This window comes from Centrocercus urophasianus, unplaced genomic scaffold, assembly GCF_019232065.1.
Source record: "Centrocercus urophasianus isolate 14NV4802_14NV808 unplaced genomic scaffold, USGS_Curo_1.0 seq_11, whole genome shotgun sequence".
NCBI lineage: Eukaryota > Metazoa > Chordata > Aves > Galliformes > Phasianidae > Centrocercus > Centrocercus urophasianus.
Genome location: NW_024884253.1, coordinates 31,970,591 through 31,983,701, shown reverse-complemented (window position 1 = coordinate 31,983,701; position 13,111 = coordinate 31,970,591). Strand labels below are relative to the sequence as shown.

Here is a 13,111-nt window from a genome sequence, read left to right as displayed (position 1 = left end):
TCTCATACTGTGTACCTGAGACAACATAATGGAGTGCAGAATTGTTGTTCAGTTGTGGTTTTTTTAATATCCTTGCTTTCTCAAAGGGATCTCAGAGTTCTGTGGTTTACTTTCAGCTCATACAGCTTTAAATGCACACTGTGTTTATTTGTCTGCAAAAATACATGAATAAAAATAATACATGAATAAAAATAATACATGAACAAAAATAATACATGAATAAAAATAAAAATACAAAAATACATGAACACTAATTAGTGTTTAGAAAATAATACTTCTGATAGAAGGTTCTGTGTGTGATTTGTAGGTGCATAAGCTAGTAAGAAGCAGTCATAGCTCACTGTAGAAGCTGATTGTTGTAACATCAATATCATGTGAATGTGTTGTTATTGCATGATTTCATGACATTAGATTTTATAAAGGAGAGTATAATATTTCTTTTTCATATTTATTCCACATTTTATAAGAATTTAAAATAATTTTTTAGAGCATTTAAAATAAGAAGTGACCTAAAAAATAACCCAGACTTGATTTTTTTCCCCCCTATAAGCTGTGTGTTCTATTTACATGATTACTTAAGGTTACAAATTCTGTAATTTATTTTGTATCTTTTTTTTTGTGAAAAAAATCTTGAAGTCCTCTTGTATGCAGAATCTGATATTCAAGTAGTATTAGATAAGATTTCAAAATGAGGTGTCAGAGAAACAAGAGAGCTGCTTCAGAAGTTGATCGTGTGGAGGAAGGCCCTGAAAATCAGCTGCTGTTAGACAAATAGTGATAACACTGAGCAAGGCAAGGTTAGAGAAGGTTTTTTGGCCCCAAATCCCTAAGCACTGCAATGACATTGGAAAGTTTTAGATCATGTAGAAGCCACTGGGATTTCTGAAGCTGGAGGAGAGTGGTGTTTTTAAAGGTGAAAAGTCTGTTTGCACTGGCTTCTGCACAACTTGAGAGACTGATAATGGAGTTATATTTTAATAATCAAAATTGAAAGGTAGGAAAAGGAACAGAATAACCTTCAGAAGTACATGGAGTCCAAGAAAAGTGTACTTACAAGGTCAAAATTAATTTTGTGACATACGCAATTAAATTGCCAGCCCCAAAGAAGAGATAAATCTCTCAGAGGCAGAGCAACCTAAATTGTGGAGAAAGATTTTAGGCTTTGGAAAGACCTCTGTCATCCAGTCTTCCTCTCTTACTATGAGAAACAGTAAATCTACCTGTACCTTCTGTGATTGACGTTTGCCTAACAGTTTATAATGATAACAATATTTAAAGATTTTAAGGAATTGGAATAAGGAGGAAGTACTGAATATTTAACAACAGGATTTTGTGCTTTATTTGAGAATGTTTCCTTTTCTAGCTGCTTTCAGCCCTAGCTAACTTGATGTCTGTGCCCTCCAGAATAAATTGATAGATTAGCTAGACCCGATTTTAAATCTGCTGCTAAGGATTCCATAGAATGCTACCTGGGGACCTGCCTTGGACTTTCCTCACTGCATAAATCTCTACTGCTTCCTGGATATGTGATGCTGCTCTGTGCTTCCTTTATAGATTTCATATTCATATGATTGTGTCCTGCTAGCAACACTTCTATACCCCTTGTCTGCAAATTATAGCAGTCTTCATCTGCCCTACATAGCTGGACACAGTAAAGTTGATGAGATGACAGAGTCATGTTAAGAACTTCTATCTGTTTTTACTTTCCTAAATGTTTTTGTGTCCTCCTGGTTTTCCCACAGCAGCAAAGAGATGTGACTCACATCCATCACCTAACATTTAAAGTGCATGAAATTGATGGAAATACATGGAAATTTGAAGTGGAAAATGACAGCTCTGGTCATGAAGTACTACTTACTTGAATAACATTAGGCTGTAAAGTTGTCATTATCTTGGGCTAAAAACCAAATTATTTTAAGTAAAAAGATCAGTTCCAGTTACTTTACTGTTAATCTTCTGCTCCATCTCTGCTTTGCTTTTCCTATTTTGGCTTTTATCCATCACAGACAGCGAGATACAACTGAGGCGAGACATGGTCTTCTGTCAGAGTCTAGTGGCCACTGTCTGTGCTTTTTCCGAGCAACTGATGGTGGCCTTAAATCAGATGTTTGACAACAACAAAGAATATGAAATGGAGACACTGGAGGCCAGCAGAAGGTGGTTGGAACAGATAGCCAGTGCGGGTGTTCTCCTTCATTTCCAGTCACTGCTGTCACCTAACCTGGTAAGAACTCTCACAGAAAGTACTTGTAAACAGCTGATGTTTGTTCCCCAAGCCAGAAGCATGATTAAACACTCTTTGTTATAAATGTGTTTTCCTTGTCCTTTGTGCTTAGCTTGTCAGTTAATTAGGTGCTATTTGGGAAGCTTGTGATTTGGATAATTGCAGATGTGGGAAATGTTTGTGATATGGGAAATATGTTATTCATAAAGATAGTATTATGTTGGTTTTAGTTTAGAAGATATTGAATGCACCCACGATTCCCCACCACTGTCATCATGTTCCTTAGCACTGAATGCAATATTAGGTGATAACCAGAATTTGAGTCTGCAATAAGTAGCAATGCAACAGAAATGAAATACCTGTTTTGGATATCTTTGAATGACTAGGTATGCTAGTCTGTGTTGCCCCTGGCACAGGGCAGATTCTCATAGCCTCTTGGGATAACAGAAAGTCTGCTATTTCTTCACAGGCTTGGCAAAGAGCCATGGCTGACAACACAATTTTAAAAAGGACATAGCTTTACAGTCCTGTAATCCTCAGATAAACAAAGTGCTTCTTCAGCTGTTTAAGCTACCTCTCACACTAGACTTGTTTCTGCTAACCTGAAGAACTCAAAGTAGTTTGCAGAATCTGGTCTCTGTCAGTCTTCTCAAACTCTTGTTTAGCTCCATAAAATCAACTGCTTTTTTTATAGTTGTCATGTGGTTTTCTTGTGCTAGTGTTTAGTCTTACTGATAAGCTTTAAGATCTGTTAACAATGTGACTATCAGTATTTCATTTAATTGCCCAACATTGGATGTGGGATCAAACTTCACAAACCAATGTCAGATTTGTACATCTTACTGCATGGAAAGTCCACAAAAATGACAATGTTCCTAATATCAAAAGTTATTTTTCCTTCTCCGTCTCATCATCAAATTGCTAATGAGATGTCCTTTCAAAACAGAGGAGTTTTATTTAGGTTGCTCCAAAAGTAGTGCCTCCTATCTATTTCAGTGAACATTGTAACAGATACAAAAGCACAATAACACTATTTAATAGAGCAAATTGTCAGCTACAAAGCACTCTTTTTCATCCCATTCTCCATTAGCTATGCATTTTTACTAGCAATGAAGAAGAGCCTGCATGCCACACTTCCAGAGGCCACAGCAGAGGTGATCAGCTGTTGCCAGTATGAAACGCACCACCCCCCCTCGCTGTGCTCACATACCCCATTACCAGAGTGTAACATAAGTGTTCAGATAAAGTAAAAGGATATCAGTGGATGCCTTTTTCTCTGTATGGAGGAATTCAGTTCCACCTCTTTGCTTCCTACGCACTTTCATGTCAGATGCCATTTTATCAGACTGCCCCTCACATGGCAACAACATGTAATGGAATATTAGTGGGAAGGTTCAGCCTCTACTGCCATACCACCAACGACATCCACCTCTGATGCTGTAGGACAAAGTAATAAAATACAGTCAGAACAGCCCTTGTATAAAAATAAAGATATTTCTAAATTACAATCATGAAGTCTGTGGTATTGTTGAAGAGCACTGATCTTAGCTAGTGTAAGTGCCAGTCTCACAGGCAGTCAAGCAGCATGCATGTTCTTATATGGGACAGGGTGTTAGGATGAGTTGTTCTGGCTTAAAAACAGCTAGATAACTGCCTATTAGAAACAGAAGGGCTGTTCTCTACATGAGAAGTATGTGAAGAAAGCATGATCTGGGGATCTCCTGCTTCTGTATTCTCTTGGGTGCTTTTTAGCACCATTCAGCACCAGACTGTCCTGATGCTTGTGTCCTCAGTGTAGAAGAGTAAATTCATCTGATACTTACGACTTAATACGTGCTTAGTTGTGCCATCAGTAAATAGCTTTTTCTTTGTATCCCTGAATACTTCCATTTTTCCTTTCAAGATAGTAGAGACTTATTTTGTAATGAAGTCATGCTACTTAGCTATTTAAATGTAGTCTGATACCAGCAATATCCATTGTTGATTTAAGAACAAAACCCAAACCTACATTTAATCTCTTGTGTATATGTGTTTGCACAGAAATTCTGAATTTCAGTTATGACTGTTCTTAACTAAGGAAAAACAACAGGCAACATTTTCAATACTTTCTCAGGACTGTTTTGCTTACAAATGATCCATGTTGTTTTAAACAATGGTATTTGAAGGAAATTACACTCATTATGGCCAGAGTTCAGGAAGGCATGAACAGTTGTGCAGAGATTTCCCAAGTCACTGAGTGGTTTTTGGACTATTATGCTGATAAAACGTTGTTTTCTCCACAGAGACTTTATAAATTGAACCAAGAAACAAAATATTTCAAGCAGTGATGCTTTTTTATAAATACAAGGGGAAATAATTTTTTTTCCTTTCTACAATTCAGCAAGCTATAGTTTGTTGCTTTTTCAGGCAGCTAGTTGATTATTCTTTGTCTTCCTACTGTTTCTGTTCTTTTAGGCATCTAATTTAACTCCTCTGATTTATATTTAGCTCTAGGTAGTTTAATGTGCTAGGAGAGGGTTACTTTAAGTGATTATTGATTTCTGCTATAATTGTTCTGCATATTTAGCTCAAGATAGCCATCCTTGCAGGTGACTATTTCTATTTTTAAAGATGCAGTAAGCTGCTGTGAGAACTTAGTAATTTATTTCCTAAAACTTTTTGGTAAATGAGGCTGGATATTTCAGTGTTGTGCAAATCACAACGTTGATGTACCTGGTTACTTGATCTGCATCTAGGTGTTTGTAGGCAAATCACTGAGCTGTACTTATTCTCAGCTATTGGTTCAATTACTGGTGGCTAGAGTGGAGACAACGAACTGTTGTCTAGTTTTCATAAATGAAATACTGAAGTAATGGCATTTTTAAAAGCAGATTGCTAGAAAAGTGGAATTTGCTTTTCAGATTTGCTCTACGTTGGTTTACAAGATGGGCTTTGTATCAAGGACAAGATGTTGAAGTCTTACATGAAGAATGTTTATTATATTGCTTGATTAAATGCCCTAAGGAATAATGGTAGCTGTAAATTGCCTATTAATTTACAATTGTGAAATGATAATGTTATTTTATTAATTATGGACAAGTAATGAAAGGGAAAGTGCCTATATAAGCAGCTATGTTTACGTTATCTAGGAGTTAATTACTTTATGCACTGCATTAGTAAAATGTTGTGCAACATTCTGTAGCTTTTCTTACATTCTTATCTGTTGCTCTCATGCTATTTCTAGTAGAGAAAGCATCTGTCCAAAATGACCATTTCATTCTTTATTTTGCCTTTTTAGGCTGATGAACAAGCTATGCTGGAGGATACACTGGTTGCACTGTTTGACTTGGAAAAAGTTACATTTTACTTCAGACAATCAGAGGCAGAACCACTAGTTGCAAGTGAGTGATTGTAATTAATATCTGGGTATTGCTGTTCAGAAATATTATCTGTATTTCTAATATTTTTATCTGCTAGAACATTTCTTCCTTGGGGTTATAGACAATTAGCTCTCCTAATAGTCCAAGAATTCCTGGAATGCAGCTAACATCAGTCCTGATGGAGAATCATTAAATGGTGATATCAGTAGTAACCTGGAGGGAGGAAGTATCTGTTTAATTGAAGTTTCCATTGGGAGTATGTGACTACATAAGGAAAGTCCCTGGAAAATAAAAAAAAATGTTTTCCAGGAGTTGTGTTTAAAAGAAGCTTGACGGCCTTAGTAAACAAATGCAACTAAGATAAGATGGAGAAGCATTAAAAGCATTTCATTTTAATATTATTCAGCTTCTCTGATAGACAAAGTAGATCTCAAAAGAAAGAGTTCCTTAAGAGACAGCAAATGCTGTCAGAGTAGCTTTAAATCTTATAAGAAACTTCCTCTGAGACTTGGTGATGGAGACAGTCAGAGACATGAACTCTTCCTTCCAGTACTCCCCCAACTAGTAAGAAGGAACTGCAGACTGCTTCACAGACTGCTCGTTTTATTATACCCGTCACTCATTTTCAGCCACTCCTTCATTCTTTTCACTAAGCTGAAATTTTTCTGTAGTGAGTTAAAAAAAAAAAAAAAAAAAGAACACAACAAAACAACAAACTCCCCTGGGAAGGGAGGAAAGCATGTCTGCCTAACTTCAAACTTTTCTGAAACAATTCTGTTGCTGGATTGAGACCACACATAAGAGAACTTCTGCAGTAAACAAAACCAGAAGAAAAAAAGTCCTCCACAAAGCTAATGAGAGGTTTCTGTGCTCTGAAAATTTCTGAAACACACCCATTCCCACAAGTTGCAACTCTGGTATCTAGGTAGGAAATGGCTAATATAAGACCATTTTTACTTCTCTAAGTCAAGTCAGGATCCTGCTCAGAGATTTTCTGGTGGTGTTTTTTTTTTTTTTTTTAAACAAAGCCTTGCCAAGCTGGATGACGAGTTTTAAGAGGGCTTTCTGATGGAGAGTTAACCATAAACTGTTCACAGAGTCCTACTGAATTGTAGGGGTTGGAAGGTACCTCAAAAGATCTAGTCCAACCCTCTGCTGAAGCAGGTTCCCCACAATAGATCACGCAGGAAAGTATCCAGGTGGGTTTTCCATATCTCCAGAGAAGACTCTGCAACCACTGTGGGCATCCTACTGCAGTGTCTCTGTCACCCTGAAAGTAAAGAAGTTCTTCTTCTTGTTCAGATGGAATTTCCTGTGTTCCAGTTTGTGCCCATTGCTCCTTGTTGCTGCATTCCACTGAAGATAACATGACCCCATCCACCTGACACCCACCCATTAGATAGTAATAAGTGTTGATAAGATGCTATCCCAGTTGTCTCTTCTCCAGGCAAAACAGTCAGATCTCTCAGTCTTTCCTCAGAAGGGACATGTTCCAGTCCCCTCATCAATTTTGGTAGAAGTTCCCTGTCCTTTGCAAATTGAGGAGCAAAGAACTGGACACGGTACTCCAAATGTGGCCTCACCAGGGCAAAGTAGAAGGGTGGGATCACCTCCCTCAACCTGCTGGCTGTGCTCTTTTTAATGTACCCCAGGATTCTATTGGCCTTCTTGGCCACAAGAGCATGCTGCTGGCTTATAGCCAAGCTGTTGTCCAGCAGGACGCCCAGGTCCTTCTCTACAGAGTTCCTTACCAGCAGATCAGCCTCTGACATGTACTGATGCATGCAGCTATTCCTTCCTGGGTGTAGGACTCTACACTTGGCACTGCTGAACCTCATAAGCTTCCTTTCCACCCATTGCTTACAGTTTTGTATCATCAGCAAACTTGCTGAGGCGCACTCTATCCCTTCATCCAGGTCTTTGATGTATATGTTAAACAGGACAAGACCTACAGGCCCCCAGTTAGACTCTAAGCTGCTGATTGCAACCCTCTGAGCTCTTTCAGTCAGCCAATTCTCAATTCACTTCACTGACTGCTCATCTATCCTACACTTCATAAGCTTACCTATGAGGATATTATTGGAGACAGTTTAAAAACTTTGCTGAAGTCAAGGGAGATAACATCCACTGCTCTCCCTTTATCTACCCAGCCAGTCATAACATCATAGAGGGCTTCTAGATTGATCAAGCATGATTTTCCCCTTGGTGAATTGATGCTGAGTACTCCTGATAACCTTCTTTTTCTATGTCTTTTGACTGAAGTGTCTGTGCTAAAATAGAGAGGAACACAAAGTACATGTGCTGTAGGAGTGTAACAAACTCTATTTCCTTTTAGCTTTAGTGTTGCCACTACAATCATCTTTACTGTGGTTTCAGAAAAAAAGGAACTTTCAATGACAATTTTTTTTTTTTCAACTATGATTCTGTGTGATCAATAGAAGTGCATTTTATTACCAAAAATAGTGAAAAATATTCACTGTGTATGAAATATGGCTCAAGCTACTCAAAGCATCCTTCTAGTGGTTTCAAACCGTGCACTGTATGTACACATTTCTTCAGATTTTCAGAGAATTCAACGTAGACTCATGCCATCTGTATTTGCTTAGTATTTTTGCTGCCATTGGCAGCAGGGCAAAGGTGGATTTATGCTGTTTTTCTACTTTTGAAAATGGATGGGCCAAAAGTGACCGGAGCAGCATTAAATACGATGTAAAATACTGCACGTACTCATTTTGTTTGTAGTGATTTTGATCTAACCATGTGAACTTGGGGTGCAGAAGTTTCTGGAAAAGGACGTGTGATTGTTTTAACGAAGCACTAACACTGGCTGTATTTTCAGATGTCCCAATCACATACCAAGCGGAAGGAAGCCGGCAAACTCTGAAGGTTTACTTCTACCTTGATACTTACCATTTCGAACAGCTTCCTCAAAGACTGAAGAATGGAGGGGGATTTAAAATCCACCCCGTACTTTTTTCACAAGGTAACTTGTTTTATTTTTTTCTGATTCTTACAAATAATACTTAAGTCTCTTTAAACCCTACTTACTGTTACTTAAATCTGTAACTGTAAGGGCATAGTTCTTTTAATGTTTAAATGTGTTGTTTAATTTGTGCATTTATTGAAAGCTTAGAATTAAAATGTGAATTTAAGAACTGCTGAGATTTGTGATAAAAAATAAATGCATGGATATGCATTTCTAATTTTATAACTGTAATATTATTCCAACACCAAAAATGAATGCTCTTTCATCAATGTTGTTTTGTTCTTTGTGTAACTTGCTCTTAAGTGTTTTGCATTCCAAATGTTATGGTAGGCTTTTCATATTACTTCATATATGAAGACTAAATTGTTATCCTCTGAGAATTCTCTCTCTTTAAAATGTTATGAAGACTTAAATAACCTTTTCAGGCTTTTGTATTTATGACACTGCAGACATTACTGAAATGATGAATGGAGGCACTGATGTTCATGCTGTTCATAAATTGCAGGCAGCCTGCATTAGCTGCAGTGTCATTACAGTCATCAGGAGCACGGAATTTGATTCAGTGAAATGGTAAATGCAAGGTGCTGATTGCTTTGAGCTGACAGTGCACTGTACCTTGAGAAAGGCTTCCAGGGTCTGTGTGAACAGGCAGAAGTCAGATACACAAATGAGGATTTCATGGAGGGCTTGGTTTCTGATGAGAAGAATGTAAAAGGAAATAGTGAACAATAATATACGTAAAGAGATAGCAGAATTTACTGTACATATAAAACATGATTTTTCTTAAATAAGATCCCTGAAGTCTGATTTTTAAATAAACTAAAAAGGATAGACTTCAGTGGATTTCTTTGAATAGATTGAGTTCAGTCATATGGGGAAAGGAGAACAATGAGCTTCAGACACATTTCAGTAGAGCAGACAAAAAACCACATGAAAGAGAATGGAAATTGTCTTCGTTCAGATGCAATCTTGGAAATACCTATTCATTTAGATTCAGCGAAGGGGGGCAAAGATTCAGTGCTGCAGAAGTTATTTTGCAGAAAATTTTCCCTTTCCATTTCAGAGGCCCCAAATATTTTTAATCTTTATAATAGTGTCTTTGTAATGAGCTGAAATGAAAGGGCAAAGATTCATTGAAATATTGCATCTCTTTATTAATTTTCAGTAAAAGTTTTCTCCTATCTTTATAATACCTAATTTCTTTAATTTCCAAGAGTTCTCCTTCAAAATAGTCTATTACACTCCAAGAATAAGAAGTCCTGGATAAGAAGTTACATAACAGTTTTTAAATAACTCTTTTTTTCCTCTCATTAATGAGTATACTGAGATTCTGTTTTTTACCTTTCTCCTGTGAGATTTGAATGAACTGCCATCAAACTAACTCAGTAGATCCCTGTCTTTAATTGAAATTTATTAGATAGGAATGTAGGAATCTTCTGTGAGTTCCCTTGTGAAGTTACTTCTTGCTTTCCAACCTTAAAACAGCTAAGCTATTTCCTGTCTGAAAATAGAGTGGTTTATAACGCTGAAAAACTGAACATTCGGAAAATCATGCTTATGCAGTAGCTTTTCAAAGGAACAAGTCAGAACATATCAGTATTGTTTTATCTGTGTTGCATAGCTCCATTTCTAAATTTAGACATCTCTCTATTTGCAGGATTAGGATTGTCAACTTTTTTTAATAGTTTTAGAACATTTATTGAGTCTTGATTATGTATCCTTCCTCTTGTTGTCCTCTTTATTGAGTTGATCAACAGCTTTCTTGTACCACGGGGACAAAAAATGAACACAGCTTCAAGATGCAATCTAATGAATGCTAAAGAAAGTAAGGATAAACATTTCTGTCAGTCTAGCAGTTATGCTTCTGTTAGCACCAAGGATGTAGTTGGCTTTCTTTTTTTTTGCCAGGGCTTATGTGGAGTTTGCAAACTAACGTGACACACAGATTCTTTTCAGCAGAGTTGTTCCCCAGGCTCCATCTTCCCAGGTGCAGGACTTGACATTTGACTTTTCAGCTTCACATTGTTCCTGCTGCCCAATTCCTCCAGCCTGTCTAGGTCCCCCACTTGGTGGCCCTGTGCATAAATGTATACGTTGATTTCTGCTGTTTGGTTGCAGCTGCAAAATTGGCAGGAAGCGTCACCTCCTCTGGGTCGGATTTTGAACAATGTAGATCTCTGTAGTAATCTTGTAATGAGCCTCTAGATGTAGACCATGTTCCAATAATACTCTTTAAGCTCCCCCTCATCCTCCCACTCCATTTATTTCCCATTAAGTTGTCTATATGTCCAGGTCATAATATCCTAATATCAACAGAAGAGTACCATGGAAGATATGTTTCAGTTTGTAAGGAAATCTGGCCTTACAAAAGAGCTTTTCAATATACTAGGTAAAAATATATTAAATTCTACAAATGAAGGAGGGAGCCAAAGCACACAGTATTGGATTCCCTGCTAGCAACCATGAGAATGACCCACACAGTGCCTGTAGAAACAGAACTGTGTGTGCCTCAGTCAGTCCTCACAGGTGACTGAGTTTCCTGGTGAGTGATATAACCAGGATAAAACCAACTTTATGCCAGTGAAACAAGAAGTACAGATAATCAGCTCTATGTTTGTAGTAACCTCATGTTAGAAATGGAGTTCTGTGGATATTTCTGTATGGGCTTTCTGGTGTGACCTAACACCAAATAAGAGGCAAACCTAAATGTTGAAATTTAATATTTTTTTTTTTTGCACAGAAACAGAACTGCAAACTTTGAAAGCACCGAAGGGGAGTGCAATTTGCATGTTCTTTCACACTGAATGAATTATTCATTAACTGGTCATATTAAGCAGTACAGTTACTGCTTAATACAGATTTAATATTCTGTGTACAGCTGAAGCTGTAAAGACTGCAGCATGTTTCCATCAGAACTCTGCTTTGCATGCATTTTCTGATAGGGTGATGAATTCCATTACTGTGTATGGATTACTAAAGTAGCAATGTTCTTAATTGTGAAATCTTTAATGCTCCTCCCTAAAAAGCCTGTTTTGCCAAGAGCCTATGTTTTATGTTATAAATAGGTTAATCTCTTAACAAGTTTTCATTAAGTAATGACCTTGATTTTTCTGGACCATATTTGCTTGAGATGTTTCAAACACTTGAACATTTAATGTAGCTTAGTCAAAGAAAAGGGTGAGCATTCTTGAGTATTTAAATTTAAGGATTGGTAGGTTGTGGTTTTTTTTTTTCATTCATTTCCTTTTTTTTGGGGGGGGGGTTGCTTTTGGAAGTTATTGCTTTTAGAAGAATGTGCCAAAATGGGAAGGTTGTACTTATTTTTTCTTTCTTCTGATTTTTTTTTTTTTGTTTGTGTTAATGATCATATGAGGATAGTGTCTTTTACTGGAAACCTTTATTTAGGTCCTGAATTCTTGTAGCAATATTTCACCTTGCTTTTGTAAAGTGAATACAGCAGAGATGAGTGAAGCGTTTGAACGTTGAGACATACCCAATACCTAAAAAGGAGCTTGTATAACTTATATGACATTTTCAGAGATCCAAAGAAATTTGTTTTACTTGTTGCAGTAGAAGGCTTTCAGATTATCAGTGTAAATATCTACAGGTTCAAGAATTCCACATCTCCCCATATGAGGCTTCACACAAAGTTAGGTCTCCCTCTGTGAAAGTAGCTGGTACTTTTATCCGTTTCTTCTACCCCAGTTCATTTTACTGCTTTTCCAGTATATATCAGAAATTAAAAATATGGTTTTGCATTCAGGCTTAGGCATTCAGACTTCAATTAGAGCAACAAAAGTGTATTTTCTACAGGGACAGCAATATAATTTTTCTTGTAAATGAAATCTTAAGGAGAATTTGATGACATAAGAAACAGCTCAGCAATCCACAGGAGTCACAACTTCAAGGTTAGAAACTAATTCACTAGTCTGTGAACAAAGCTACAAAGGTGAATATTAAATATTTAATACTGATTTTTCTCTCATTCATTCTACTTTCTCTTTTTATAGCATTGGAGAGCATGGAAGGATATTATTACAGAGACAGTGTTTCAGTAGAAGAATTTCAAGCTCAGATTAATGCAGCATCGCTAGAGAAAGTCAAGCAGTATAACCAGAAACTACGGTGGGTAATGATACCATGCAAGTTTTTACTTTTTGACCAGTTTCTATGACATATCTTTAAATTAAAGTGCATTGTGTGATAGTTGTTTTTGTTGCTTGATTGAAGAAGATCTAAGTCTCATGATTCTGACTTTTCTTACTTCTGCACTGTTAAGATTACATTGAAATAGAAGTAGAATAATTTTTTCCTAAATTGTTTTTCCATGAAAATTACAGCTGTAGTTGCCTCAGGATTGATTTACTAATGTATATACAAAAGGAAATGTCTGCTTGATCACAAATGCTGATCTGCTGTATCAGTTGTTGAACTTTGTGGTCTGATTTTGCAGATCATATTTCTGTAGAGTATGAGTTAAAAATAATGCTGTTTTCATCAAAGCAGAATGTATTTGTGTTTTTGTCCATTACTAATGGGAAT

The 13,111-nt window shown here is 36.9% G+C and overlaps 1 protein-coding gene across 2 annotated transcripts in view; it reads left to right on the top strand.

Annotated features, from left to right (window-relative positions):
* Window positions 1-13,111, top strand: part of PREX2 (phosphatidylinositol-3,4,5-trisphosphate dependent Rac exchange factor 2) — a 167,027-nt gene that overhangs the window by 121,260 nt on the left and 32,656 nt on the right. For both annotated transcript variants that reach the window (XM_042808631.1, XM_042808632.1), the window contains exons 32-35: window positions 2,007-2,224; window positions 5,502-5,604; window positions 8,423-8,566; window positions 12,580-12,694. In XM_042808631.1, the coding sequence (XP_042664565.1) occupies window positions 2,007-2,224; window positions 5,502-5,604; window positions 8,423-8,566; window positions 12,580-12,694 (580 nt within the window). The remainder of the gene's footprint in view (window positions 1-2,006; window positions 2,225-5,501; window positions 5,605-8,422; window positions 8,567-12,579; window positions 12,695-13,111) is intronic.